Source organism: Augochlora pura, chromosome 10 (assembly GCF_028453695.1).
Source record: "Augochlora pura isolate Apur16 chromosome 10, APUR_v2.2.1, whole genome shotgun sequence".
NCBI classification, from domain to species: Eukaryota; Metazoa; Arthropoda; class Insecta; order Hymenoptera; family Halictidae; genus Augochlora; species Augochlora pura.
The window spans coordinates 14,370,951-14,398,882 of NC_135781.1; the positions used below are offsets into that span (position 1 = coordinate 14,370,951).

The following is a 27,932-nucleotide window of genomic DNA, read 5'->3' on the forward strand; positions in this document are numbered from 1 at the left end:
TGCACACCATTGTGGACGGAAGCAAAAGTCAAATAAAAATTTGTGTTTGCTCTTAAGAGGTTTAATAAGTTGAGAATGAATTTAAAATAATCTCAGACACCTTAGCACCTACATGATCATCAGTACAGCATATCTGACACACCTTAACACATATTTGTTCGGTAAATTTTTGCACCGGCATTCTTTGATGCCATCTTTGATTAAAATGATCTATGTTTGGTAAAAATTAGAATTTAATTTATTTAGAATTAAAATAACAAGAATCAGATATTCTCTGTAATATATGAATAACGAAATTTCGTCATTTAGCTATTGGTGATTAGTTGCGAAATTGACGAATTTTCATTAGTCATGTGGACGAATATATGTTAACTAACTGAACATATTTAGAAATTTGATTAATGGTTAGAAAGGGCGTTTTGAAATAGAAGATTCCCTCGGGTTCAACTTTTTCGGTCACGCACTGTCGTGGACGAGTGAAATCCGCGCTCTAGTTGTAGCTGACATGTAGAGGAGGACCGTGCAGAAGCAAATGCGTCGAGAGACCGATGAAATTCTTTGGTTCTGCATTTCAGATTCGACGGGCGGCCTGGTATTTGGCATACCGTTGTCACAGTGTTTGGAGAACGATAGGATCGCTAGAATCGCTGCTGGCGAGGTCGCCGACATCGGTTGCCTGTCAAGGAGCAGCAGACACGGGAGCAGGACAAGTTTCACGAGCCTCATCGAGCCCACCGTGGCAGCCAAGACCGACGAGGTAAGTAGATTGGTCCTCGCCTATGTCAGACAACTTGATGAACTAGCTGAGATGGATATACGAGTTTATTCGAACGATAAACGATGGGCATGACATGGATGCGCTCTTCCTTCTCTCCACTCTATAATCGAGAATCGAAGATATTTTATATTAGAAACGATCGAATACATGTATTTAGGATACTAATGAGTTGTCAATCTTTTTCGCATTCCTTTCCAATTTTTGGATCATCTGTACGCTTGAAAAATAATCTAGAAACGAGAATTGAGATATTGCCAAGAAATTTCGAAAATTTTTGTAAAGTGTAAAAGTACGATTATCCAAACAAGAATTTGTGTATTTCTCTATGAAGTAATCCTCTTATTTAATTCATTAAACTTTATTCATTCCTTTATTCATTGGCTACTCCAGATGTCTTAATCGATAGAAAATATTAGCGAATGTTATTTATCTATTTGTCATGTTCGTCGTTACATTGAGTAGGGTTATTTGTTCTGAAACTCGTCGATCAAGTAGTATATATACACATTTAATCGAACAAATATGGAATCCGTACATAATCGTTCTCAATCTTTCATACTAGTATATAAGAATTATCGCAAGACTTTCATAGTATGGCGATCACCACAATGAAAAGCAAAAGACAAAATTGAAATTAAAAGTCAAAGACAAAAATAGGCAAAAAATTGTTTAAAATAACTTTCAAAACCAATTTCTGCCTCCGTATAAAATATCGAGTCACCGTCATCTTACCTCTATTATTTCCTTCTGCATATCATGTTTAGCTACAATAAAATCATACAGAACAAACGAGAAACAGGAAGCAGAATGTACCATTATACTTCAGGAAAACAGACTAATGTCAAAACGTATCAAATTTCCATTTAACCGATCTTTAAGAGATAACTCCATTCCACTCTCGAGCTTTCTAGTAATTTAAGTATCCAAGTAGAACCAGTCGGCAATGGTCAGACACTCGACTGGAGTACCGTTCACAACCATTCGCGTTCTTCGATCTCCCGCAAAGATGTTCTCGAGAAGAAACTGGTAGAGCCAAAACTTTCTACATATTTTCTATATATTCCTCTATCCAGAATAATTTTTCATAAAAATAATCACGATTTAAGGTTCGATGTTCCGACTCAAATGTACGAGTACAATCAACTAAGATGTTCCTGAAACGTATCCGCGACTTTCGGACATCCCAGAATAATTTATTGTCAAAATATCGGCAACTATGGTCTGGAAAATTGATCTGAAGTATAAATTCTTACGGAAACGCCTGGCACGGTGCAGGCCGTCCACGGCAACAAAGTGGCAGAAAAGGTTTATTTTGGCAGCTAGACCGTCGTCTTTCTGAAACGGATCCCGAGCAGGAATTACGCGCGATAAAAAAGTAGAGGAATCGCCGCTGGCGATTTACAATCCGAGAATTCATTCGGCGCTCGTTACTCGCGTGGTGGATGAAGGAAGTGGTGGGAGGAGGTCGGGGCTCGGCCGCCCACGCCGCGCCTGGAAATCCGAGTCACCTGTTTTAGATTGACGTTAACTAATCTGCGCGCGAAACGCTCTCTCGACTTGTCCCGATCGAAATTTTCAGCATCCGTTCGGTCGGTCAGAAATATGGCCACGGCGAAAATAGATGCATCGCACGAATAGTCGCGCGGCTATGCTTTTTTTTAGATGAAATATGCTAAGCATAGCGGTGACGCGAGACGTAATGGCCGATTGTAATGGTGGTTTTTGTATTCTTATGCCTGGTGTACGGTTGCTCTGTAAATTCTCCCTGTCAGGTTCTCGATGGCCCGAGAAAATGGATGTCATCACGTTTAGGTAATTTCTTTGACAAATTATTGACTGGAAACATCCCAGAAAGCAGTGGCTGTAATTTTCGGAAACTCTTATTAATCTTATCGATCTGTTAACCGGGAGTTAATTTCTGTTTAACTCGCTTGTGAATTATTTATTTTGATAAAATACTTTGTAACATGTTTAGAAAATTAAAATAATTGAAAGTAAAAATAGTGAAATAATTACTCCGAGGTTGTTATATAAATATATTCTGCTATCTGTCGCATAGCTATCTTTACTATATCCTGACACCTTTAGTTTGCTGCACATGAAAAATGTTATCACGTGTAAATTCGAAGTGCTATCACATGATCACGTTAAATGACACTAAATAACGTTTTTAAACATTTCTATGACAAAAAATGTCATGCTCATTGAATTGTGATGAAATATATCGTTATAACAAGTTGACAATTCTTAATGTTTGATATATACGATCAGTATTTCGCATATTTAGCAGTCGAAATACAGAATTCTGCTAGTAACTATTTAATATATTTTTAACAGCGACAGCAAGCTTCCTTCAGACATGACATGTTAATAGTGCAATGTACAACAATTACATACCTAACAATTGTTTAAATCGCCAACTCTAAATGAACTCGGCGGTCTTCTAGTGATCTGTCTTTAACCAGAGTCGCTCAAACGAATCTGTACTAACTGAAGCCATAGTCAAGTCTCAATTTATCATGCTTCTCAATCTTTGATCACACCAAGCTTAAATATCTCCAATAGTTTGATTTGGCGCAAGTTACGACCTTCACCTTTAATCACAATCATTAATGATTTGATGAAACTTCGACTTGGCTCATTAGGTCCTGGTTACATCGGAATTGGATTACATTACAGTCGGACGTGGCGAACAACTCCGTTGAGCAAATTTGAAGCGACGATGGTTTAGCAGAGTCTCTCGGGGTCTTAGTGAGGTCGATCGAAATCAGGGGATGAAGGAGGACAGGCGTTGACCCAACGTATGAAACCGCGAGAACCCGAGTTGCTATGGGCGTCGCGTGACGGAAACCGGTCGTGATCATGAATGCGATCATAAACGGCGTCATCGGTTGCGTCAGTGTGTCTACGGATCGTGTGGACGAGGGCGAGGGCGTTTATCGATGGCCACTTGCGCGTGCTCGACTCGTCTAACCGAGTCGAGCCGAGCCGCAAGTGGTTATTTTTTGACGGATACGTCAGAACGACGATACGCCGGCGAACAGCCGTTTATTCTATATTCCGTCGTGCACCACGTTCGAGAACACGCCTCTTTGCCAAATCCTCTTACCGGATTTAACTAACGTTACTCGCCAATTAAATGCCAATGGGCGACCCTGACGTCACGTTCACTGCACCCTCCAAATAATCAGGGAAATGAGGATAAACGACGTCGCGGGCACCTTCATCGAACCGCCTATCCGTAACACGCAGAAAGCGATGATTAGCTCAGTAATTGCTGAGACGTGTGCAATCTTCGAGAAGAACGTTTCGGCAATTAGAATTATCAAATGCAAGAAATCTATGGATGGCGGAAATAAAATATTGTTGCATTGAATTTTAGAGTCCATGAATATTTGAATCCTCGAACCATTGAATCTCTGAATGGTTAATCTTCGAATTTTTCTGTCGCTGAATCTTGAAATTTTCAAATGAGGGTTTGAATTTTTTAAGTTAACTAAAGTCATTTATTTTTTTAAATCTTAGAATCTCCGAATCGTTGAAGTCTTAAATCTTGCAGTCATTGAATCTTTAAATCTCAGAATGTTTAAGTTCTTTCTAGAGACCTCGCATTTTTAATGTTTGAATCTGCAAGGTCGCGAATCGTTGAATTCTCTAATTTCTCAGTCTCCGGATTTCTAAATTTTGATACCATTAAATCTTTTAGCCCTTAAATCATCGAATCCTCGAATTCTTAAACGTCAGTGTTCTGAGACCTCCGAATCTTGGAACGATTAAAACTTCTTGCCATAAGTTCGTTAATATAAGCCTGTAAATATAGGAGCTTAAAAATACAAGTCCCGTTCAGCAGTTACGAAACTAACGCTATAAAAATGATATAGTAGTGATCACTAGATTACACTTGCGGCTCCTCTATTTTTACCATATTTTCAATTCTATTTTTCTGAAAGCAATCTCTTTCGCGACCGGAAGTAAATGTTTTGGTTTCAGAAGCACCGGCGCCACCTGGCCGCGTAACACTTTTATTCTTTTTCACCTCGTGTTCACCACGCGGAGAACTTTGATCACGCCTCTTCCCACGTTATTTTAAGAAAGTCGAAGATTCGACTTGTGACTCTTATTTTACGCGATTCAATCGAACATGCTCCCCCGCGTTCCCACTGTTGCGTATTGATTTTTCAATTTATGGCCCGCCGGGAGTGATTTGTTCAAACACGTGGAGTAGCTATTCGAAACAGGTCCGATTGGATCGTCTCTATCCCACGCTTTGCTATTCCAATTCCATTAAGTTCGATTCGCGTAACAACCTTTAAACCGGATATTTACGCGATTGTTGATCCGGCTCGGAGGACCAAAATTATGTATACGCGTTTGGTACAATGCCGTAGTGATACAGACGCTTGGTTGCTTCTATTTACACTGTATTAACCCTTTCGCGCCGAGCGCCGCATATACGCGGCGTCCACGCGACGACCTGTGGGTACGAGCGCCGCATATATGCGGCATCCAAATGATGTGTATACAAGTGGCATCCGTAGATAAAATACAAAAATAATTTTATATTTTTATAATTTTGTGGGTCCTTTCGTATTAAAAGTGTAAACATACTTGTTACATTAAAGCAATGATTGTTTTATTCAATACAGTTATTTAAAACTAGGAAAAACCTATATACAGAAATCACACGCAAAGTTCATATTTCTGACGCGAGCTTTCGTTCAATGACAGTATTTCGGCGGACGACACTGCCGTAGTCAAAGGGTTAACAACACTGTGTAGGTATAATGTTTGCGATTTCTGAATGTGTTTTATGCAATTTCTGAATGTGTTTTGAATGCGTTATGTTCGACTTAGGTTGCGTTTTAATGTGTTAAGTTAGAGTTTGAATTTAGTTCTGAATGCGTTATGTTTGAATGTCACTTTCGATCTGTCTTTCGTTCGTCGTGTTCTGTCTGTTGTCACCTCGGTTTTCCGTTGATTGGTGGAGGGTGGTTTTTGACGGAGGAAAAGAAGCGTTTTTGATTGGAGGTGGGTGTGCCGGAAGGAACTTGGAATGAGGTGTGGGAAATTTGGTAGAAAGTTCTGGTTTGTGTCGTCATCTTTGTTACAGTAAAAGTGATGAATGGTTGTCCGTGCAACGGTACTGTGGGTTGTCACACGTGTTGTCCGTTCGTCGAGTCGAGTATCGTTAAGTCGTAAAGTGATTTCGTTCGTAGGATTTTTTACCTATTGCCGGTCTATTCGCACGTTTATGATTAATGGCTGAAGGGATGGTTAGGCACCTTCGACCTTCGGTGTTGCCGTCGTAACACCGGATTACCCAATTATACAACCGTTGATCGTCTCCGCAAATCATTTGCGGTCAAATTCAACAGCGAATCCGCGAATAGAAAGCAGGAAGCCTCGAACGTGAATTTTCATGAACCTCTTCCTAGAAATAGAACTTCGTTCGTGTAACAGAGATGAGTGATTCACGCTCTGTGGACGCAGCGTCGATTTATTGTGACGTCCGCCACGACAATGCCACCCTCGACTTCCGGGAAGCCGATCGGTGGTGAAGTCGGACGCTTTGTGTAAACGAGTGGGAGGGCGAGCCGAGGAATCGTTGGAGTGATTTAAACTGACGTCCCGAGAGCTCTCTATTCCGATACAACCCATCTCGTTTTCTTAATGCTTCAGATTTCCATAGGGACATTAGTTTCTCGTCTACAGGTGTTCGGGAAGGCTGTGTCATAAATAAAGAGAGACACCAAAATTGAAAAAGGTCAACTAATTATTTCAGTCCTAGGGTTACTTTTGTCGAAGATAATTCATTCGGAACTGAAACTGATTTAGATAGGATTCTGTGACCTTTTATTTCCAAGCGACAGCATGTTTGTATCTCCTATTTGATGAAATACCTCGCTGCTCGCTTTTGCATGCGTAATGTAGTTTGGAAATGTAGACTAAAAGTTTAATATATTTCAATAGTGTCGACTTTGGAAGCCGATTGCTGTTGTCTGCACGTTTATGGTGTAAGTAGAATCACACCGCAACGGTCCGACAAGATGTGCAGTAATGGACTATATAGACTGTTTCCAAATTAAGTTAGTTTCCAATTTCAAATTACAAATTATCATTTAATAGTTTGTATTAATATTGAACTGTTTTCAGTCAAACTTTTAGCAACGATTTTCACGCTTGATGAAAATATATAAAATGATATTTTATTCCACTGAAAGATACGCAGTAGTCGGTGCAACACGTGTTCCTCTTGTTTTTTTACAGTTTTCGTACCGGGGAAACGAATTTATGTTGCAACCGAATATTTACGGATTTCGTAGATTTATCGAACGTAGGTTACTTGTTGAACGCGACAAAATAATTGCAATAAAATATATACGATCTGATTTAATCGGACTACGAAAAAATCATCTAAATTTTCAATTTCGATCATTCGGAAAACGACTGTTTCGACAGATTTTAATTATTGGTAAGTCGAGGAACGTCTGACCGTCCGATCGGGCTGCCTCTCGATCGAAAGTCAGATCTGTGGGCACGTGTGTCTTATTTATAAAGTTCGCGGTGAACGTTTCCTCGGTGTCGCGATGAAAGGCCACAAACTTAAATAGCCCCGGCGGGATTGATCGATTTAAAGCGATCCCTCGGGGATGAACGACGTAACGTTGCAGTACGACGTCACGCGTCTGTCGGATCGACGGTGACGTCACGGATCGTGGACGCGAATAGATCCGCGATGAGAGAGCGCTCGTTTTAACTAGGGAATTAATTAAGCCGCCGAAACTTTGCAAGACTTTCTGTCGACCAGGCTTCATCGATTATCCGCCGGCAATATTGCTACGGGAACTCGCCGGACCCGTGAATTATTGCGCCGGTAATACGTCATTAGTGAGCTCAGTAAGTGAGTAATAGTGAGCTCACTGAAAGTAGATAAAATATTAAAGATGCTAAAAAGCTTATAATAAATTGCAAAAAGAATGTCGAAAAATTAACTTAACAATTCCTTGTGTCAATTAGACATATTTTACACTACACTCGGAAGCCTCCTTTTTGCACCAACTTGGGTCAGAAGTAATCTGATCAATTAACGATTACAACTCGTTAGTTATATAATTCGATCATTAATATAATATATGTCGATATAAATTGATCATTACTGAGATTACTTTTCAATAAAGTTAACATTGTTATCATTGATCAAATTCTTTTCGCCCAACTCTGCTTTTGCATTTGTAATTGTAATTTCAAACGTAATTGTTATTGTATTAATGTGAGAAAACGTTAAGTTCCCAAAACAGAATAAAAAATAAAGCTCTCTGCCTTGAGATTGAGAGATAATTATGAGTATTTGTAACGAAGAGAATGAAGGGCTAATATTGTGTTTCAGGCCGGTTCGTGCGAGTCTCTGTCGTCTAAAGGGGGTGCTTTGACCGGAAGTGATTCCGGTGTCCTGGAACTCAGCGACAGTGGCGGGGGAGGACTTCCGGGGGAATGGGACGCGGTACCCGCAGTAGTCAGGCAATGCATCAGGCATTTGGAGATCACGGGTCTTCGAACGCTTGGAGTGTTCCGAGTGTCTCCTTCAAAGAAGAGAGTCAGACAGGTGGGTGAAATTTAATCTTTAACTTTATTGGTAGTCGCTGGAAGCTCGCTTTAAAAAATTATACGCATCAGACCGGCGTTTAAAGATCTCTTTGTAGTAGAACTATAAAATTAAAGCTTTAAACTGAAGAAAGAATTAACAATGATTCAACAATTATTTTGTTACGATAAATACAGTATAAGAGACTATTGTCTGTTTATAGCTGCGAGAAGACTTTGATTGCGGTCGAGAGACAAAAATCGGACCGGACCAATGTCCCCACGATGTGGCGGCACTACTGAAAGAGTACTTTCGAGACCTGCCTGACCCTCTGCTATGCAGGGACCTCTATCAAGCCTTTGTCCACACTCAAAGTAAGGCCAATTTGAATGAAGATTATGAGCAGTGAATCTAAGCTTCTTAAGTTAAGGAGATTATTCAAGAAGGATCTATCTCTGTGACATTCATTAGTATTGTTAATACTATTGAACAGACACTGATGGCTAAACTAAAATTATCGAGTTTATAGAATACTTAAAAATAAAAAGATCCAACAGATGGAACGTGCAATTGATTCTTACGTCTGTCCCTGACTTGCTTATTCTACTTGCACACAAACTTATCGATTTCCTGAGATTATATTTATAACAAAACATTGTCAATCACTAGAACTATAAAAGTATTTAAAGTTTATATTATAGTAATAATTAATTACGGTTCCCGAGATTCCGTCGGTCTTATATGTTATTTTGGGAACAACTTTTCCATTTTGTCCTTCGTCTCTTTTGTATAAGTATCTGGAAGCACTGAAGAGATCCCGTTTCTTACAGAGATCCGGAACAGGCGGCTTCAGCAAGAAGCTCTTCAGCATCTCATTCAGCTCCTGCCCACGCCGAACCGTGAGACGCTCTGGGCACTTTTGAACTTTCTCAGCGTGGTGGCGGCAAACAGCGAGGATCAAAAGAACGACACGGGCGAATGGATGCCGGGCAACAAGATGGACACGACCAATTTAGCCACAGTGAGTATATGTCCTTCGCTTCCCGCCACGTTAATCAAAGACATCTTTTGAAATATTAATCAACAGGGTACTATTTAGTTTTGTGACACGACATTTTAGTCAGTTAAAATCATAGTGGCGCGAATCATGCTTTCGAAAATTTTGACTTGCGTCTTAAAACGTAATCTATACATGTCAAAATGTTACTAATATATACTGTAAAGTTACTTGAAGTTAACGTAACTCAGAATTATCATAACAATAAATTTTGTCAGTAAAAATATTATTTACTAACTAGGAACCTTTCGAGAAGTTTGTCAATAGCAGTAACAATTGTAATTGCGAAGTAGCAAGTGATCTTCGCCATTTTCATTTCCTCTGCGACTGTTATTTAATAGAAAATTATCGAACTTTACCTAAAGTAATATAATCATGAATTTGCTTGCTAATATATTGATCATTTTGTTAAGGTATTTGCACCGAATATACTTCACTGCGTGAAGCCAGGCCAGCGGTCAGAGGTGTCTGCCGAGAGGGCGGAGGAGAGGATAGACGTAATAAATGTGGTCAGAGCGCTGTTGGAACACGCCGCCACATTGTTCACGGTGCCGGCTGCCCTTCTCGATGAAGTCTACCTGCACATGATGGACACCCACCCAGCCGAATTGGATCTCGCCCTCTCTCGACGCTCCGAAGAGTAAGTAATTTACGAGGATCTTATCCTTATCTCCCCTCGACGATTCCGGTGTACCTGTTTCTATTGACTTCCCTCTTCTCGGAAGTATCGAAATTACGATTTTGCCAGTTAATCTTAGTGCAAGCTATATTTCTTTGTTATTAATTTATTGCAAAAAGGTGTTTCATCCGGCAGTACACATGTGATCTTCTAAAACAAAATTACCCACGTGAAGTGTTCACGAGCCACCAGTAAGAAGCGACAATTACTCATAATAATATATGAATATCTACATATCTTTTAAGTCTATGAAGATTAGCATGACATGCAGTATCATATAATTAACAGAATATACATACGAGAAGGAGTTAGAGCTCTCTAATGACTGGAGTCCACTGCAATTCCACGTGTGTACTGTCAGGTTAAGGTGAGACACTGTCGCGAGTCATTAAGAAATAGATAAAGTTTAGGCATTTTTCATACCTAATTACTAAATAAAAGGTTTAGTCTTTCTAAGAGAGTATAAATATAAGTTTCAGCTTTGCTCCCCAATTTTTCGAAAGTAAAAATCCTACAAAATGGCCAAAAAATCCATGGTGCAAGCTGACAATCTACGGTTTCGTAGCTCTGCCTATCGGGTGTCAAGCTTTTTAATACTGTACTATACCGACGGCAGACTTTCAAGGAGCGACGGAGAAAAGGGAAAAGTTAACAGAGCGTTTCGCGCGTTTTTCCTCGCAGGCAATGCGGAGACGAAGCGGACCCGTGCAGCGAAGCGGAGACGTTCTCGGTAGAGGAAACCCTGACGACGTCGACAACGACTACGGCCGGGACGACCACGTCGGCCAGAAAGGTAATCGATCGCGATTGATACTCGATATCGCTATGACGTCGGCGAAACCCTCTTATCTTAACGCGGCCGACGTCCGACGGGGGCCATCAAACTCCCACGTACATAAAATACTGTCTTCCTCGAAGGGGACCTTGTATCAGCCAGGATCCGCAATCTCTGTTTTCTTTTCCACCTCGTATTTTACCATATAGAGTAGTTTTCTCATACGGTAACTGTTATGTTTGCATTGATAACAGCACAGAGCGTATACGCGTTACGGAAGCCTTCAGGTAATTCTGACTTCTGTAATCATTGTGTTTGCTTCAACTATTGAAATTCTGTGAATGTTTCTTCCACGAAACGAGTCTGTAAACTCTGCTAAAGGCAACGGTATATATTTTCATAATAATTATACTTCTAATCCTTTTAAGAACTACAATCCAACAGTTAATTAAATTACTTTTGATCAACAAAAGTATCGCTGTAGCATTCTCCGTTTTTCGAAACAGTTTCAACTTAGTCTCCCCGATGAAGAATGATTGAAAAATAGGTAAAGAAGCAACTGGACGCGGATGTTACAGGTGTGGACAAGAGAACAATGTCTTCATCAGACAGCGGGAATAGGTGGAGACATAGGTCCAAGGCCACGGCGATCAAAGAGGCCCGGAAGTCGCAGAAAGGAAGAGGGCAGAAGTAATAGTGTGGACAGTGGATCGAGCGAGGATCCAGCGGATCCTCGGCGAAGATCGTCACCGATGGTAATCACCGCCAGCCTAACGATACCAATGTCCGGAGCGTTCACGTTGAACCTCGACGATCCGGACATTCCTTATATCGAGGAAGCACCGAAGCAGCCCACCGTTCCACCTAGGCGGCAGAGGCAGCGATCGATCTCCGGTTGCAGCGAAGGTAGCTTACTCCACATATAAATTTATCTCATCGAATTAATCGCAAGAATATGTCTATCGAGATCCAACTGATCGTTTGGCCATTGCTGTCGCATTTACTTTCTCTTTGTTTCAATATTTCATTATATTTTAATTACTCCATTTTATACTTTATTAATGTTAGCGAGCGCATGAAGCAACATCGTCGTATCTAGCCTCGGGAAAACACGTGATCCCGGGGAACATGAGTTGTAAAATAAACGAATTAGTATATGCATGAAAGAAGAAGCGAGGCTTTGATTATAAAAACAGCTTCGCTGCTAAAAAAGCTTTTATGGTTAACTAGCACACAAAGATTCGTGTTGAACCAATGTGCTTTTATAAGTCAAATGTACCGCGATGTAATTAATTAGCAAACTGCGGATTTTGTGCATTCTCGGCGAGGATGAAATGGAAAACCACAGAATAGTAAAAACAGTAGCAGGATCTGTATCTGTTCACCTTTTATCACAGACCCAGACTTCGTTCTGTTAACTCGTTGTAGCTCCGTGTAACTTCGCTGTCGTTTATTTATTTGTTATGTCTTTTAATTTAATTTCTCTTCTACTCATATTATGGCGAAAGTAACTTCTTCCATTATTTCGGTATGCGAGTTCGTTAGTAATTTATATATACAGATTGACGTTTGGTAGATTTAAGTTACAGCGATATTAAAAGCTAAAAAATCAATTTCTTTCGGTCTATTCACAGTCTGTTAATTAAATTCTGTAAATCGTAGCGCAGCAGACCTTAGTTGTACAATGGACTTTTAATTTTTGTGCGTAAATAAGCTATAATAAGACAGAATTTGTGTTCAACAAAATCAGTACTAAATTAAATTACATTCAAAGGTGGGAGACACGGAAGCGACAGCGCCGTGGGCTCTTCTGCAACCTTATCCGGAGACCAAGCACCTAGCTCACCACCATCATGGGCCTCCTCGCCACCGGCCAGCCCTGACAGCGCAGTGACAGCCGTTTCCTACATACCGGACCAGCAAGCCGTTCTCCAGAGGGTTTCGTTCACCACCTCGAGCGAAGTCCGCCAAGTGACCAGGTCGAACAACCAAGAGTCCTCGAGGAGCACCGCGGCACCGTACACGCCGAGTATCACCAGCATCGGTGGCGCGGTCCTCAGGTGAGATTCCTTGCCCTCTCGACTATGCGCTGTCTCCAGGAATTAGGCGAATCATAGTCCTGGTATTCCAGCCGGACATTCGGGCCGGTACGATAACCCTGGTCAATCTGGGCCAATGTACAGCACGCGTTCGCCTAGATATTTGGGTATTGGGTCGTCCAACTAGCTCTTCTAACTACACAAAAATCACTCAATCGTTCAAGTTTCCTTTTGCTTTGTCAAGAATTAAGCTACATTCGTGTATTGGTATTTCTTGGGTAAGTGTACCACTTTTTAGTTACGTCTGTGAGTACTGTCGATAGACTTCGAAATGGAATCTCGATACATACCCCTTCAATCTAATTCTTATTAAAATTATCTGAGAATTGAATTGTCAAAGCTTATATACATTTTTTTTATTCCTCGAATTTTATATTTCTAGAACATCGTTTGATAATTTTGATTATTGTTACTTTAACTTTCTTGGACAAAGTAAAATATAAAGCAAGATATGGTTGGAATGCGAAACTATCATATAAACATTTACAGCTGTGCTTTCAGATTTGTTCACTACTATGTATAACCATTCAAAAGAAGTTTTCCTTGACTGTTTTTGATTAAAAGCATTTAACTACTTCAATAATTATAAATGATCAAGTTAGAAACAATCAATTTAATCCTAATGAAATAAACAATTTTCTATAAAGAATTTGTTCATTTATAGCAGTAGTTAGTGAAAGTCCAATAAGCCGAACAATTGTAATACCCGAGATCTTCTAGAAACTGAGACTACGTAGTTTCCACTGACGATAAACTGTTCTCCAGGTCGAAGACAGCAGACATCGAGAGGATGTTGCACATCTCCAGACCCGACACCGGAATTACAATTTCTCAGAGCAAGTCGGGCTCTTCAGCGACTTCTTCGGACAGTAAAAAGTACACAAAGAGGCGTTACACAGACTCGAGGCATCAAACTCGACACATCCCCGACTCCGACACCCTTGCTGGCAAGAACACGTTGACAGTAGCACCGTCGTCCTCTGTTTCAATGTCCTCTTCGTCCTCGGTAGCTGGCGCACCAAGTCAACGAGCCGCTGTGCAACCAGTCTGGAAAAGAAGGGAGCTGATTTCCAGCGCACCCAAGGACAGGCAAGGATACTTCTGAGCCCTGACGTTCCAGTGACGATTGAGTCGAACCTTGGATGACTTCGATGGGTTCTCTCGTCCATCGTTCCTAAAGAATAGCTTCGTGACGAGGATTCGCACGCTCTTGTGTTCAATATTGTTGCTGGACTCTGTAGGGTCTAGATTGACAACTCGGGGGTTCCGTGATTAAACGGGAACGTCCAAGTATCTGTTAAGAATTCTTCCGACGAAGATCGTTTTTCGAAGAATAGATTTTTTCTCGAAATCATTCGGGTATTGCACACACCTTGGTTCTCGCGTGAATTTAAGCACGAATTGAATAATGTTGAAATGAATATTTACAGATATAATTCGTGGTATGAAATTAATCGATGAACTGCTCTACTATCGACGGTAAGAATGTCTGATTCTAAAAGAACATTCATCCCTTTTTTCATGAGAAGACTCGAACGTCTTGGCAATTTTGTACGATTTTATTCGCGAAAGAATTTAATCGATTCTCAAACAACGTGAACAAGTGGTAAATCACTCGATAGACGTGCAAAGAAGAATGAAGCCACGCGAGCCCTATACGTAGCAAACCCGTTAATGATCTCGATTGTTTCCAAGAATTTACAGCGTGCAAAGTGTACGTACAGCTTTAAAATTCTAAATTAACGTAGGAAAGTGTTTAACCTACTCGCAATCAACCTCCTCTGGTTCAATAGGACAATCTAATGAAATATTTCTCCGATTCAGAACAGATCGGACTGCACTTTTTTTCTCGAGCATTTTACACAATAGAATTTCCTTAAAAAAGTGGTTGCGAGTGTGTGAAACTTGAAGAAGAGCGTGAAGATAGCCACGAAAGGGGTCCAAGCGCGTGTCCTATCCGATCGTCGAAGTCTCCGCGAAACATAGTCACTGCCGATCAGGCGTGGCCTGGCTAAAGTGTTCCTCGACACGGTCCCGTCTTCGGGACCCGTGTCCTCGGTATCGTGGGGTGTCTATTGGTTCCTAGACTACCGTCCTCGCGCTCGCAACGATCTCCGTGACGAAATGATTCTCTCGTTCTCCATGTCGGAACACGATCTTCTTGCAGCTGCAACGCACGAACGAAGCGTAGAAAGAAACACATTCTATTGTTTTATAAGTGTTCGCATCGAAGCAGAACAGTAGCTTCCATCGCAGCTTCAAGACGAACGTGACCTTGGTTCTCTCCGTTCTGCTCCCGTTCTCTGAAAGAGGATTTCGTCAGCGTGCAAGAGAGTCCCTCCGAGAGAATCTTTCTACGCTCACGACGGGATCAAGTACGTCACGGTCGATTTTATAGGTTGTGTACTAATATGCAATGAGAAAGTTTGATTAAGACAGATTCGGAAACGTGTCGTAGAATTATTAAGAAGATTTGGTAAAGCGGAGAGACTCGAAATTATGGCAAACTCAGCGGTAACATAAACGCATGCTGCATTTGCGGAACCAGCTCAGCTTCTGGAACCATCATCAGCATTTCTTTCAATTATCGAAAAGTAATGTAAGAGGGTACACAATTTTGAAGATGCTGTTTCATGTGACAATATTTTTCCTGTTGCCACGATCAAATACTACTCTTTCGTGAGTAACTCTTAAGTTGTACACATAAACGAACAACGAAAGTATTTCTATCGCGACTTGACTGCGGATTTTTATGCAAAAATAATCCTCATTCACTGCAGAAAGTATAAGTTTAATGAAAATTTATTTCGTCTCGAAAAAACGATTTTTCGCAGTTCTAATAGGTTTACAAATACATAAAAATCCGCAGCCTTAAATTAGATACTAGTTAACTGATTTATATACATATCAGATTCAAAGCGGCGCGAAGTTTTCGAGACTTACTCGTTTTGAGAAAAATAAATGTCAAACAACACCACGAATCTTTCTAATGAACTTTCGTTAATTTCCACCGACACTCTGACTTATTTGCCGCATTTTACCCGTTCACGTTGATCAGAGTGACTAAAAACTCAAATATGCGTCATTCAGTACAAATACACACATTTTCTATGGTTTGGAAATATTCTTTGAACTTGAACATTGATATGATTTGTCAGTGTGTAAAGATTCACGGACTATTGATAAGAAACTATCGTGATTATTATAATAACCGTATACCGCTGGGTTTCGAAGTAACAGACGAAGTACTTGGTCCCGTCGCGAATCACGTAATTATTTCTGCGGGAGAAAGCTGCGGAATATTGATCTGTGTCTACGGATAACATTCTAATGTAGTAGCGACCGGTTAGCGTCGATTTGTAAATTATTTTTATTACTAGAACACAATGGACGATTCATGTGGAAAGTCCACGACGAGCCAAAGTCAAGAATGAAAGAAGACTAGTCCCCCGAGTCCCTCGAACTAGCGTCGCGGCCATTTTGTATCTCTCTGAAAAGATGATGCGCGAATCGTCGACGAGCCAACAATTAGATTTTCATCGATCGCAGGGCGTTCTTATATTCTTTTCATGTACAATAATTCAATTGTGGGGGATATGGTGGACTGATAAACGAAAGGAAGGAAAGAGGATATCGAATTGATTCGATCCCCTGTTTGTCTCTCTGCTTCTTTGGAAATCGTGTTTAGGATAAGACGAAATCGATCGAACGAATCCGCGTACTGCCGTGAGGGACGCGTGGCCCGAGAGACGCTGTTGTTCGTCGTTTAAGTTTTTCTTTTTTCAGTCTGTAAGCTAATAAATGAAGTTAATTTTTTTACCATCCCGAACTGCTTATTCTGCGGACCCGACCATATCCTATGAAGATTTTGAACCTTCTCTGCTTCCTCTTGTAAGGAACTTGGTTAACGGTATAATATTAACTTTTATTTCACAAAGATATACACAAAACGTCTGTCCCCACGTGACGTCACCGAAGAAGTGTGACCACCACGTTCCGTTGTCCCTCGCCCGATCGATGATCCCAATCATTCATTTGTTTCACGCACACAACCATGCATTCATGTTATCTTACTACTATACATTCATACAACCGCACACTCCTTCTTACATACTCTCAGCCATACTATACACTCACACTCTTAGCACTTTGCCGTCCGCGCGTCTCGTACTTTCTTCGCTTGGCGCCGGCAGCACTAATTCAGAGTACTTCACTTGTCGCCGGCCGTTCTTAAGGTTATCGGCAAATTATAATTTGTCAACTTTTACTAATCTCATCGTTAGTTCTCATGAGTTTTCAATACTGTCTTCCTATTTTCATGAAATTTTGAAAATATACATATGTAAATAAATGTAAAATTTGTTTGATTTATATATTTTTTTCTTTACATTTTCTTTTGTCATTACTCAGTGTTGGTTTTCATTTGTTAGCTTCGGAAATAAGTATTAGCTGGTGTTGCTTTAACTGATAGGAAAGTCTATCGATCTCATCATGGTGGGACAATTACCTATCACAAGTACTTATAAAAACAAAAAACTTGCTGAGGTGTGTAACTTATTGCTACTTAAACAAAACTGCGTTACACCACTGTAGTGACGCCGGGCGATACAGTGTTAACCTTTTAGATACGGCAGGATTTTGCGCAAATAAAGTTTTTCGTAACTAAATTACGATTTTCTCTTAATATATATTTTTTCCGGATATCTATATATAGTACTAATAACATATATTCTTTTCTTAATATATTGTATATACACACTTTCACTTTAATTGTTTGCTTTAATAAATAATAAAACAATTGAGTAAAGCACGAGCCATTCGCGAAAGCCACTATAGTGGCGCGTAGTATCTAAAAGGTTAAAATGCTACAAAGCCATAAATTACATCTAAATTTTTCAAATGAAATTTTTTAGATTTATATAATACGTACCGCCCCTTATTCAAAAGATGCCACAGAGGAAAGTATAGGATCGATTCCCACCAACCCAACCATGCTATCGTCCTCGCGGAAGTAGGGTAAACGCGTTTCCTTTACTGGTAGAAATAATTCCTTCCTATTGGCTCCAATTTCCAGGAAACGGGGGACTCGAGCCTGGCGAATTTAAACAAACAACGCCTCCTCATTCCCGTCATCGCGTCGCTTCCTCGTGGTCTCCTCCTAACCTCTTTCATTTTGTTTTCATTCCAGACTTTTGATTATTATTGGCTAGGTTACGAACTAAACATGAGACGTGATTAAGTGGAGGTTTCGTTTACCAATATAAGTTAAGTTCGTGGGATCTACGCGAAGTTGAGACTACAGGCGTGCAGATCAGACGAAGCAAGCGTGATACCTACCTTGCCCCTTGATGAAAATTGTGTCATCTTTCCAGCGAGGAACAGTACAAGGTGTATAAAAATTCACGACCACCATTGAAAATCAAGGTCAAGTATAATTATGCTGTCCATTCCTTTTTCTATACATCCTGTACAACACTACTGGCTTACTTACACTTAAGTGTTAAATACACCTCAAGCAGAAGTCATCATTGAATTTTCTTAACTATCGATGTAACTCTACTAACCATTGTTGTGTTAGTTTAATATAGTGACTCAAATAACACAGATTATTTTTAATACAACTCTAATTATTTACATTTTTCCTTATTTTCTTTAATTATTATACGAGAGTTCAATGGTCATATATAATTCTTACCGTTCGTCTGGTCATTTACATTCACCTTGAATTTACAAATATTTTTATATAAACCACTGTCGTTCTTCTATTTTTTTTAATCTTCACATATTAGTATAATGAACATAAATTACGTAAAATATATCTCTGGCTATCAATCTTTATACGAACGTCCAATAATAAATATGTATTAGTTTTAGTATAATCTTGACTCTTCACTAACTGTGACTTGAAGTACTACTTTGATTTAAAGCAACTACAGAGTATGCGCTGGGAAGTAAACTGGTGCGGAATCGGAGCAGGTAATGCGGAACGTAAATTATAGAAACTCGTTTATTATCAATTTCCTCACATACAATCCTCGTCACACATAAAGATCATATGGTCGTTACAAAAATTCATCAGGACGCAACGAACGCCGGGAAACAGGACGGTCCGTTGGGATCGGGTAGCAAAGAAGTGCAAAAGGTGATACACAAATTCGGTAGTTCCGTTAAGATACAAGATTGGTCTGTACGTGCGAAGATACAGTCTGATATACTCAAATACTCCCTGATGACAATCATTTTCCCCGACGAGGCATGATCGCGTAAATTCGTCCCGAAATGATCGACGATGGTGTCGAAATAACACAAGATTCGTGAAGAAAACTAATCCTGCAAAAATCCTTCTTGCATCGATGATTTTTAGACTGGACAATTTTTACAGTAGACAGTGATGCGAGTAGATACGATGAGTAAATCGCATTTAACTTTGCAATGAACGCGAGTATGTTATCGGTATTAATACTGTTGTTACGATGCAATTAAGGATCGATACAATTTTAAAGAAATTTCGTTTTATTTATTACCATCCCATTCATTAAGTAAACTGTTAAACCGTTTACGCAACACAATAACAATTCAATTAAACTGACGAGTGTTTAGAATTTTGAAAAATAGTATTCGTTACAGGATGTCGAAATTGTTCACGCAAACAGGCCTCGCTCAAGAGACACTCATACAACTCGTATGATGCGACTCGACGACGAGTACAAAGGACGACGATAGAATCCAACAGGATCAGTCTCCCGAACACAATCTTCCACTTAAAATTATCATCAATCACAAAACAATTCGCTACGAAAAGGAATAGAGTTTCCGAAAGACGCGAGTCGAGGAAACAATTAATAAGAACGAACGAAAGAGTAATTGACTTGAGTACGACACCGAAAATTTTTCGAATTCAAAAACTGTCGTACGCGCGATAACTAGCTCGTTAAATAAATATAACAAATATCGATAGACAAAGAAATCTCCAGAGTCGCTACCAAGAAACGTGTAGAAGAGTAGATCTCGTACAAAGCGAACGAATCTACGAAGAGAAAACAATTGCAGTACGGAGAAATCATCGAAAAGATAAGATGTGCCACGACACCCACCAACAGTAACGATAAAAAAATAATTTCTAACGAGCGAACGAGCATCGTTCCCTTCGAGACCAATGACACGAGCGAAAAATGCATATCTCGAGTACGCGCAACATACATATACATATTTATATATTTATATGTATATATATATAAATATATTCTTGTATACATATTTATATACATATGCAGAATGTCCCAGGACCTTCCAGCCAAACAGCGAGAACTTAATCTAGAGGTCAAATGAAGAAAAAATCTTATACGAAGTTTGTGAATAAATTATGTTTCAAAGATATTACTAAGATAAAAGTACGTAATATGAAACACCGCTTAATTATGGTCCCTTCTTAACACGTTGATCGCCGCGTTAGTCAAATATCGGTGACACTAATTTCTGACTAATTTTGAAAATTGGTTTTTATTGCAATATATTTGAACAAACTGAATTTGACTAGAATGTTATTACAAAAATGGAAGGTAGGGTTTGAGATAAATCGATTAAAACGGGACTTGCCTCTTCTAAAATTGACATTTCCTAAGCTAACCCCTTCTAAGGCTTCTATTCTAGAAGCTTTAATAGTAGACATTCCACCTTTGGACCAAGAGGTTGGAAATACTGGAGCTTTGATACGAGGTAAAAGATTCTCAATCTACTCTTACCCAGAATACCAGCGGTTACAAATTCTTGAGGAGCATTTAGCATGGGGGTTGTCAGAGATTCAAGCATATGATAATAGAATGGGGAGAGAATTAGTGTTGTTCAATCATGAACTAAGATACAAGGAGTGTAAAATGAGAGAATGGATTGCACAAATGTCATTGCTCATGGGAAATCCTGAAATTTATGTAAGAATAACCCTCAATCACAACAACTTCTTACTTCATTCAGTGTCAGAAGGAGTTATCAACTTACGACTAGGTGATCCTGTGACCAAAGTCAGGATACCAGAAGAATCAAAAAGGAAATGGTGTAACAGGAAGTTGAAAGTAAATGTCACATACCCTGACTCTAGTGATTGGTTTTCTTGTTGGCTAATTAATTCAAAAGGAATATGCCTAGAAGAAAAACTCTTAGGACAATGTATAAGTAAGGAAAAAGAGGAATTATTTTATATTCCCACATTTCAATCTGGATCCTTAGAGCTGAGGAGCTTGCAACCTGTCATTAAAGATTACCCAGGAGTTGTCAAAATGGCTCCATTCACACTTAAATTTGTGGAAATAGCAGTTAGCACTTCTGATGCCTATTTGGTTAGTTTAGAGACTTCTTCCTCCGATTATGTTTTAACAGATGATGTTAGAAAAGCTTATGATGCTGTCAACTCAGTTATTACTGGAACAGCATTTAGAAATCCTTTGTCAGGATTGTCCAGCAGGATCTCCTTCCTCTACATGTCAGGTATCATCCAGATCAATCCTTGTATTTCAAGTGAACGAGAAATTGACAGGATGCAAATTTGTTCCCTTGGCATCTATGGAGGGATCCCTAAGCCTTGTTGAGAAAGATATGGTTCGATTTGATTCTTATGATTCAAATTTTGAGGCATTTATCCCTATTACAGACTCTGGGGTCCCTAATGTTATGTGTTTTTATTATGGGAATGTTATAACGGCTACTGCGGAGAGTCACATCATGTTGATTAATGCTGAACAAGGGGAAAGTCAATTATCACTCCTGCTGAAGGCAGCCAACCACAGTTGGACTCCATTACAAAAATGGAAGGTGGGGGACTAGAATGTTTCGTCAATGCGAAAGAGTTCTAATGCCATCCCCTATGACAAATATTAACTTTCTAGTTTCGTTTTAATTAATTAAATTGCTTTAACTATGGGGGGATTTTAGGAGCTGACTGTCATCGTCAAACGTGTTGTAATAACACTAACATACTCATATTATTTTTTACTCGTGCTAAATAAATATTTGAAGGTCCATTATGTTATCTAGAAACATCAATCTATTGAACAGTAGTGTAAATATTCAATAGTGCCACAGAAAAGCGTTCCACAATAGGTAGTTTCACCTTACCTCCCAAACGTCCCGAGATATTCTTTTTTCATTTAAAAATAATGCTAAAGTATTATCGATTATTTCTTTAGATCTCTGCAACGAAACGTTTATTATTATTATTATTATTATTTTTACAAAGCTGCATATAACATTTTCGACTTCTTTTGACCTCTAGATTATATTTTCACAATTTGACAGGAAAATCACGAGATACCCTGTATATTAAAACAATCGCTAAAAAATATAAATATATTTATATATTTATATTTGTGTATGCATATATATGTATATATATATATGTATATACATATACACAAGTATGTATACATACATACATACACACATATATATATAATATAATTCTCACCGTTTCACGGTTTAGCTGCCTACAGAGGGCTGGACGGATGCGACGCAATAAGTATTTTATTTATACTTCGTGCCCTCGAGCAGGGACACGTTGGATTAACCCTAATACGACGAACAAAGATTACACCGAGAGAAGAGGAAAAGGGTTCGAACAGGAGAGAATCAATGGGAAAGAAAGTGGGAGGGAGGGTGGGATCAAATGAGAGAAAAAAATCGTATCACGTATCCTGCGACTTAGACGACGAGCAACAAAACGCCGAATAGTTTTCTTGAAAACTGTGCTCAATCGTTCGGATCGAATCGATCGAAGATCGTGGATCACCTTTTCAACAAGTTGTCACACGTCGCTACGTTACATCGATTATCTTCGTGGTTGAAACGGACGCTTAACAACAATCACATTCCAGTTTCTCTTCCTTCGAACGTTCAACAAATAGCCTTAATAGTACGCGGTTCCAGCCGTGAATATTTTCTTCGCGATCCTTCCAAATTATTGCACGAAGGATCATTTCCCGAGTGCTTTGAAGATGCTCTCGCATCTGGATCCTCTGCGAAATCGCCCAACGGTCTCTCTTATCTTGCACTCAAATTTCTTTCACAGATACGCGTTGATTATCACTTTTTCGACCTTCTTCACTCATTTCCTTTCATCTATAGCTTTTAATAGTAGACGAATAAAATTCTTTTTTTATTTAGAAGAAGTAAATTACATTCATATTTAGTATACTGTGTTTATGAACTTTTGTTACTAGTCTGAATTATTGTATAGTGCAAGTGGTTGAGGGGTTAATTCTTAACGAATTCCATTTTATTCTATCCCATGAGAATTTTTCGCCTTGTGCACGAACTGAAAATTTGTGTGCATTTCTGGTCAATATTAGAGCTAAATGAATCAAGAAATATTCAACTTGTTAAAATTATTAAAAGAAGAATCACTGCTGCTTCTAGAATTCGATGAACACTATTTTAATTGCACACAAAGATCTGTAATGTACATGTAATGATGCCAGGCAAAGTTTTGAATGAAAACGATGAGAATCACGAAACGTATATTCGGTTTCTCCAACTGGTCCCTTGAGATAGCGTTTAACAAACGGTCTCTAATCGGCTGAATACAAACGTACTCGCGAATGTCGCGGTTAATTAAAAACGGCTCGCATTCATGCTACATCAAAGATGTGCTTATCGATTAATGGGAGCCATGGTTAATTTTCCTCCTGTCAGTTTCCTCATTGTTCAATGGGAGCGAAAGTTTATCAAACAGCCACGGGTTTCGCCGCGCACGTGCTTGACAATTTATCCCGGTGTTGCGTTAAATACCCAAGCTAATGATTCATTAAATATCCTGGCTGAACCGAGAATTTCCGATATTTGACACTCTTTGATATTTCGAGGATCCATAGTTGTTGTTCAGGAATTTCTCCGACCCGGAGAAGCAAGCCTCAAAATGATATTCAACTTTGTTAATCACATGATCACAAGTTTGTTCTGTGTGTAAAATGTTTGATACTAAAGAGGCTGCGGATTGTGGGCATTTGTAACAAAAACAAATAGATGAAATTCAGGGCAGCAAAAATTAAATATTAGGAGTGTCGATGTATTAATTTCAACTTTGTTATATTATTAAAGAAAAATATTTGTATGTTGCTTGCAAATCCGCAGCCAAGTAATATAACCGAATGCGCCTATTCGCTTGAAAATAAATGATCATCCTTGTTTCTGAAGTTGTATTCATTTGGAAATGGTCCAAGTTTGAGTCTTCTTTCAAACAAAGTTTCATTCTCGCCTGCATTTCAAAATTGCCTTGAAATCATCACGGTAATTAACTCTGTATATCCTGAGGATACATTAAGATATGTTTGGATTTGTTTCAATTGTATAACTGCGAAAAATCTTTGTACTTTTATTACGTGTGCCTATGTGAAAAATCCTGAGGTATTTAAAATACTGATAGCAATGAAGAAGTGAAATATGAATAATCCAGAATGTAGACGATTAAACATTACTCTGAGATAATGATTGTCAGTGGTAATAAAATACGTCAGAAAGAAATCAAAGGATATGTTTCAATATGTTGAAATTGACGATCCAAGCCATCAAACCACATTATTCTTAATCATCTTTGAAACGTAAACAAATAACAGACTTCCAGAGGCTACTCATCACTGATCAATTAGAAATAGAATTGTTAGCGTTCACAGCTGGACTCGCCCGGAACTTAATAAAGTAATCTCACCGAACACGACTGGTAAATTTTCTTGATCATCGCCGATCGAGGGATCCGGATCCAACGGCGTCGTTCGCTTCGAGATTCAGGTACCTTCAGCGGTTTCTTTCCTTCAATCAGCCACGACTATCCGCATCCGTCGTATGTACATGATTTATCAATGGATTATCTTCGACTAAAACTAAACTGAGATACTAATCATCGGATACATTAATAATTACCGTTCTTACCCCTAAAACAGTTCCAATAAAATAACTTCTTATTTACAACAGGGTCTCGAAAACTGCTTTTCCTCCTGATCCTTGTTATTCTATTTTAAACTTCGTCGCCAGAAAAATCAAAACAGCGTAGAAGACAGGCCCGGAAATCAATCAACGCATCGAGCCGAAGGTCAGGAGTCCTGTGGCAATCAGTGTCGCCACCTATAAATACTGTCGCGTGTCAGACGAACGCCGTCAGACGAACGCCTTCAGCCGAAGGTCACTGCGTTCTCGAAGGCGTCACGACGCCATTGGGAAATTGCGGTCGGAGTAATTTCCCCCGATTCCTTGATCAGCTGTCCTTCGAGTCCTTCGAGTCTTCTGCCTACGCGACTAAACAATTGCATCTCGACTTGCAAACCTAAACTCCTCAGCTTCTCGCTCTCCGATTTCTCGCCCTCCGGCTTCGCGCGCTTCAGCTTCTTGTTCATCAGCTATCTGCTTCGATTTCTCCGCGCGAGAAATCTCTGTCGACGAGAGACTGATCAAAGACATTTCTCTAACGATCACAAAGTCGCGTCGCCTCGCGGAAACTCGACAGCAATCGACACGCTGCGAGTACGCCCCGCGAAAGATCAATGCGGCAACGAAGTTGGCAGCCTCAGGTATTTCCGACGCAGGGTTGGGAAACGATTCGATCGTTCGAGGACTGTTTTAATTTCGTTTTGGGTCTCGTTCGTTCGAGATTCGAGCAAACGCGCGCGTAGCCCTCTACACTTCGGTGGAGTGCGTTTGGATACGAACTTTCTTCTGCGAACCATTTCTCGACAGAGTCGGACTGTGCGCCGAGAAGCCGGGATTGTGGATCCCAAGAGGTTTCGGCTTCTTCAACGAGCTGCGCAACGGTGACGCTGCGCTGGTCACACTTCCGGAAGTCGCTACCGACGCCATAGAGCCGTTTCCGGCGCCGCCGACGTAGGGCTTGCCGCTGGCGTCTGTCATCGAGATGCTGCCGCCTGTAACCAAACCAGAAATTGCGGTTTCAAGAGGACGTTTCAATGTCAACATCCGGAAAACCAGATCTCCCGACAACGAACCATTTTTACAATATTGTAACTGAGCATACTTTATAATTTTATTTTACGATCTCTTTCAATATACCGTTTGAGGTATATGTTCCAAATGTGTTAGTTTTTATATAAGCCTTGAGGAAATATGTACAGATTTTAATTAAATGTCAGGAACTTGGTAGTCAAATATTTTTGGTATTTAAATTTTTATGCCGTGAGTAAAAATAGATCCACACAAGTTTAATATCGCTACTTCTCACTGGCTATCTTCTTCGTAGAATAATTAAAATTAAAGATTATAGGAATATTATTATATATCATATATACTAATATATTTAAATAGTTTGCTATACTTAGAATAGCATAACTATACTAGCACGACGCTGGTAACAAACGTATTGGAACTATGTTTCATATTATTTAGTATAACCACGGTTCATTATGATGGAATCTCGACTATCCAAGCTAAATGAAGTGACACGAATGTTTTCATAATAGAAGTTACTCATTACTTAGATCTATTTTTAATGAAACAATGACATATGTAGAGAATGTGATAGTAATCGCCAGTACGGAAATTACAAACAGTGTATTTAGAGACTCTAAAATTTAGTAAAGATTTGGTCAAGCTAAAAAATAGCATATAAAAAATTACATAAAAAAATAAATCAATCAGAAATAAATAATCATTAAAAAAGTAACAGTAACAGTTCACCATAGCTAATCTTCCATTTGAGAATTGCATGTTCAAATGTAAAACTATCAATTACTGCAGATGGCTGAAATAATTCAATTACCCGTTATTTAATTTTCAATTTTCTCGTAGTCGTCGAACCAGGGATACAACAATGGATAGCTGATTAGGCTCGACGCAAGTGTTCTAAGAATTTTATCTCTCCAATTACTGAAATATTCCGAAACACGACGCCCAATTAACTGTTTTCGAAGGTTTCGGAGAAGGATTAACAAAAGTCGAAGAGAATTTGTTTTTACGATAGCGCAATACGGAAGCGCCAGCAGTAACGATAACATTTCCCGTGACGTCCAGCGTGGCGATAACACAGAAACAAGTTCTAAAACGATTTCCTGATGCGGACGCCAACAGGTTTCCGTGCGCTCTGCCAGAGTTTTCATCGAACGGCCGTGTAAAAACAAGGAAAAAGTTGGTAAATTTCTACTACGAGAAACGAAAAACAATTACCGTTAATGTATTCGCGACAGATCTCGTTAGCGATAATTGATGCCCACCGTTACCAGCGCGGTTTCAAGCGAGTTTTAACCGAGGAGGATTACTGTCATCCGCAGAACACGTTAGAACTTTTACCGATACGCAATTGCAGAAAATTGACGAGCATATGACAAGCGGAAAATATCTTAATTCGCGCGGATATGATCTTGACGCGCTGAGATTTTCGCTAGAGGATTTAAACAACGATAGCACACAGAAATATTAATGCGAAATGCGAAGAACCTGTTGGAATCGTTCTTACCCGGCAATCGTCACTCAACTGCAGAAACAAGAATCATTTGTACGACACGCCAGATGCGAAACGACGACGCGACGAAGCGCACGTGCCAAGATCTACTGCACTGGATGCGGCCACGTACGCGCAAGTAATATTTAGGTGCACACCTGCAGCCTTGCGTCGACGCGCGCAAATTCTCGTAATTTCAGTTTTTCTAGCTCGACGTGAGACGAATGCGAGATACTTTCTTAGAACCGTCCAGAAAAATCTAACGGCGTCGATAATGCTTCACTCAGCGATATCGTAACGTTACTTATTTTAAAAAAGGAAGAGCTTCTAAAATTCAATAGTTTAAACTCTAATCCTGCAGAAATTAAAACAGCCTGAGCCTCAAACCTTTTTACGCTTAAATTTCGAAAATCAATGCCCATTAAGATCAAAGCCGAATGTGTGTACGAGTGCTTTTTCCACTTGCGCTTTTAAAGTTTTCTATAAATGCTTGTTGGAAATTCGTAAGCTCCTCGAAATACCATCTTTTATCAA

The 27,932-nt window shown here is 39.5% G+C and overlaps 2 protein-coding genes across 2 annotated transcripts in view; one reads left to right on the forward strand and one right to left on the reverse strand.

Annotated features, from left to right (window-relative positions):
* Window positions 1-16,781, forward strand: part of Rhogap102a (Rho GTPase activating protein at 102A) — a 30,534-nt gene extending 13,753 nt beyond the window's left edge. Inside the window, exons 4-12 of the mRNA XM_078192950.1 lie at window positions 576-757; window positions 8,166-8,381; window positions 8,584-8,734; window positions 9,191-9,381; window positions 9,831-10,057; window positions 10,778-10,889; window positions 11,450-11,777; window positions 12,646-12,931; window positions 13,736-16,781. Coding sequence (XP_078049076.1) covers window positions 576-757; window positions 8,166-8,381; window positions 8,584-8,734; window positions 9,191-9,381; window positions 9,831-10,057; window positions 10,778-10,889; window positions 11,450-11,777; window positions 12,646-12,931; window positions 13,736-14,075 — 2,033 coding nt within the window. The 3' untranslated portion in view covers window positions 14,076-16,781. The remainder of the gene's footprint in view (window positions 1-575; window positions 758-8,165; window positions 8,382-8,583; window positions 8,735-9,190; window positions 9,382-9,830; window positions 10,058-10,777; window positions 10,890-11,449; window positions 11,778-12,645; window positions 12,932-13,735) is intronic.
* A 2,178-nt stretch (window positions 16,782-18,959) lies between these two features.
* LOC144475695 (uncharacterized) overlaps window positions 18,960-27,932 on the reverse strand; it is a 64,813-nt gene continuing 55,840 nt past the window's right edge. The window contains exon 6 of the mRNA XM_078191835.1: window positions 18,960-25,869. Within this exon, the coding sequence (XP_078047961.1) occupies window positions 25,625-25,869 (245 nt within the window). The 3' untranslated portion in view covers window positions 18,960-25,624. The remainder of the gene's footprint in view (window positions 25,870-27,932) is intronic.